This window comes from Sesamum indicum, linkage group LG14, assembly GCF_000512975.1.
Source record: "Sesamum indicum cultivar Zhongzhi No. 13 linkage group LG14, S_indicum_v1.0, whole genome shotgun sequence".
Lineage (NCBI taxonomy): Eukaryota > Viridiplantae > Streptophyta > Magnoliopsida > Lamiales > Pedaliaceae > Sesamum > Sesamum indicum.
Genome location: NC_026158.1, coordinates 3430750 through 3434099, shown reverse-complemented (window position 1 = coordinate 3434099; position 3350 = coordinate 3430750). Strand labels below are relative to the sequence as shown.

The following is a 3350-nucleotide window of genomic DNA, read 5'->3' as shown; positions in this document are numbered from 1 at the left end:
AATAATTCTAAATAAAAATTTAAAGTATAAAATATAGCATTTACCCTTATATAAATAATAAAACAGTACACAGACATGTTCCATTCATTTAATAATAATCACCACCGAATTGCAATAACTATTGACCAAAACTTCAATGACACCTGCACCATAATCCCATAATGAATACATTTGTAATTTCTTTGTCCAAACTCAACTCATCTCAGCAACGGTCCCGTCGCCAAGAATCCATTATAAATAGACACTCTAGTGCAATTCTAACATCACAAATCACAACTCTCCGCTAGCCATGGCATCTCTTCCTCTTCCCCTACCCACCGCCACTCCCTCCTCCCAATCCCGTCCCGTCTTTGCTAGGCCTTCGTATTTCATCAGCCATGCAAAGCGTAGCAACCGCCTAAGAGTTTCCTGTGCCGATGCCCAGAAGAAGAAAGAAGCCTCCCGAGACGTCGAAACTCCCATAGGGAAGGTCGACAGGAGGAACATGCTTCTTGGTTTGGGCGGCGGCCTCTACAGCGCAGCCAATCTCATCCCCACTCCTGGTGCATCGGCTAATCCAATCAAAGCACCGGAACTGGACAAATGCGGTGTTGCTACCAACTTGAACACAGGGGAGAAGCTAGATATGAATTGCTGCCCCCCTACTTCAGAAAACATCGCTGATTACCAACTTCCACCTGTTGTTCAGATGAAAGTCAGACCGTCGGCTCATAGAGTTTCTCCTGAGTATATTTTCAAGTACAACATGGCTATTGACCGCATGAAGCGCCTACCGAAAGATGATCCACGTAATTTCATGCAGCAAGCCAATATTCATTGCGCTTACTGCAATGGTGCTTATGACCAGCCCGGGCAAGGCACTTTGGACCTACAAGTCCATAATTCTTGGCTTTTCTTCCCCTTCCACAGGTGGTACTTGTACTTCTACGAAAGAATTATGGGGAAATTGATCGGTGATCCAACTTTTGCCTTGCCGTTTTGGAATTGGGACAATCCAAAGGGTATGACCATCCCGCCCATGTTTCTTGATCCCAAATCTGCACTATACGACTCAAAGCGAAACCAGGACAATCTGAAGGCTGTTTTGGACCTGGGCATGACAGGCAACAAAGATCCTCTTCAGGTGGTGTCCAACAATCTCACCATAATGCATACCGAGATGGTACGTGGAAATGCCAGCGTCTATGACTTCATGGGAAAGCCTTATCGTGAAGGAGACAAGGTGAACCCAGGGCCGGGATCCGCCGAGCGTGGTTCCCACACCGCTGTACATGTTTTTGTTGGAGACCCGAGAGAGCCTAGCGGAGAGGATCTAGGCAACTTCTATTCGGCGGGTAGGGACCCGTTGTTCTATTGTCATCATGCTAATGTGGACCGAATGTGGACATTGTGGAAATACTTCTTGCCCAGCAACAAAGTGCCCGAAAGGACAATCACGGACCCTGATTTCCTCAATACCTCGTTCTTGTTCTACGATGAGAATGCGCAGCTTGTCCGGGTGACAGTGAAGGATTGCGTGGATAACCTGAGAATGGGATACGATTTCGAGAGAATTGATCTCCCATGGCTCGACTACAGACCGCCTCCCCAAACTGCTGGCGCCAAGGTCAAGAGAACCCGCAAGAGCGCAGAAAATGCCGAGACGGTTTTCCCTCTTAAACTGGACAAAATCGTCAGGGTCCTAGTTCCGAAGACGAGGAAAGGAGTAGCCGACGAGGTGTTGGTGATTGAAGATATAACTGTCGACACAACGAAGTTCCTTAAGTTTGATGTTTTCGTGAACGACGAAGATGATAATGTGGAGGAGCTGGACAAGGCTGCATACGCCGGGACATACGCTCAGGTACCGCACAAGACAAACAACAAAACGGCGACAACTTCGATCAGGCTGAAGCTGAAAGAACTGTACGAGGACATGGACGTGGCGGACGATGACACTGTACTGGTGACCCTGGTGCCGAGACATGAGGGTGACGGTGTCATCATTGGTGGGATTAAGATCATTGAGAATACCACACCTGCTAAACCAGCAAACTCTTCAGGCTAAAGCATTCGTCGATTTCTCGAAATGGTTCTCGTCATATTTTGACCCATTTCCTTGCTTGGAATAATTCTTTTTTTTCCCCGTGATCCCCTAGTGGAAATTATTTCGGATATGGTTGTGATTTCTACTTATGTTGTTGATCAGCACTTCATCACTTCTGCTATGCTTAATTTGTCTCCTTTTATCTGTTGCAATTTTATTTATAATTTAATTTGGAATAAGCTTTTTTTGATTTAGTAAATATATTGTGCAATCTGATCCACAACGTGACTTCCGTACCCAGAAACCATTTTATTACACTTCTTAATTTGAGAGGGATCTAGCCATCTAGGTGTAATTTTTATAAATATACATATAAGGGATAATTGTAATTACACGTAGATTCATTGTGATTTGAGAAATTACATCTATCACTCTTGAGGTTTGCTTTTATTTAACAAATAAGTTCCTTCATTAGTCAAAATTCACCGAATTTGCTTATATAGAAAAAAATTATATTTACCTCTGATTTACTTATTACTGATTTGTTGCTATTCATAAATATTTTTAAGATTAAATTACCCTCATACGTATTCATGTGTTAATACATGTCAGGAGGTATATCTTTATCACTATAATTATAATTTAATTGAAAACAAAAAATTATTTGACATGTAATAAGTCAATCGAAGGTAAATATCAATTTTTATTATAATTTTTTATTAATATCAACAAATTTGATGAATTTTAACTAACAAAAAGACTTACTTGCAAACCTCAAGAATACTTAAGATTTGATTTTTCAAGAAAGCGAGGCTTGTAAGTTCAGCTGATGGCAACCGTACTAGCAAGTTTCAATATGACTATTATGGACGAATATTTAGATTATCGTTAGACAGGGGCTTTAATTTCAAGGAAATTCTAGCTCGAATGATATTCGGCCAAATTTAAATTTAATTATATGATAAATGCAATACACTTGTCGTGTAATTCATGCATAATTCAAAATTAATAACTAATCAAATAGCATATTTGTGATTCGTTTAGTTCGACCAAACCTAATTCACACTAGAATTTTCCCTAATTTCATGAGTTAATTTTCCTATAAAAAGAAAGAAAGCAAAGGCAAAGATGGCATTGTTAAACACCAAAAGTTAACAAATTAGCTTTCACAATAAATGGAAAATTCCTACGCTTCTCGAATTCAGTCCAAAAGCTAAGACAATATTTTCTTGCCTAAAATGGGCACAACACGTCTGTCAAAAAGAGAAAGAATTTGAATTAGCTACTACTATTTACACTTGTGTGCTTTTTCACTTGTGGCGGA

The 3350-nt window shown here is 40.6% G+C and overlaps 1 protein-coding gene across 1 annotated transcript; it reads left to right on the top strand.

The window, feature by feature from the left end:
- LOC105176879 (polyphenol oxidase I, chloroplastic-like) lies at nt 204-2255 on the top strand. Its single transcript, XM_011099819.2, has one exon. The coding sequence runs from the start codon at nt 290-292 to the stop codon at nt 2045-2047; it is 1758 nt and encodes a 585-aa protein (XP_011098121.1). The 5' UTR covers nt 204-289; the 3' UTR covers nt 2048-2255.

Coding starts and splice junctions, on each gene's coding strand:
- LOC105176879 (XM_011099819.2), top strand. CDS start 290: ATGGCATCTCTTCCTCTTCCCCTACCCACCGCCACTCCCTCCTCCCAA.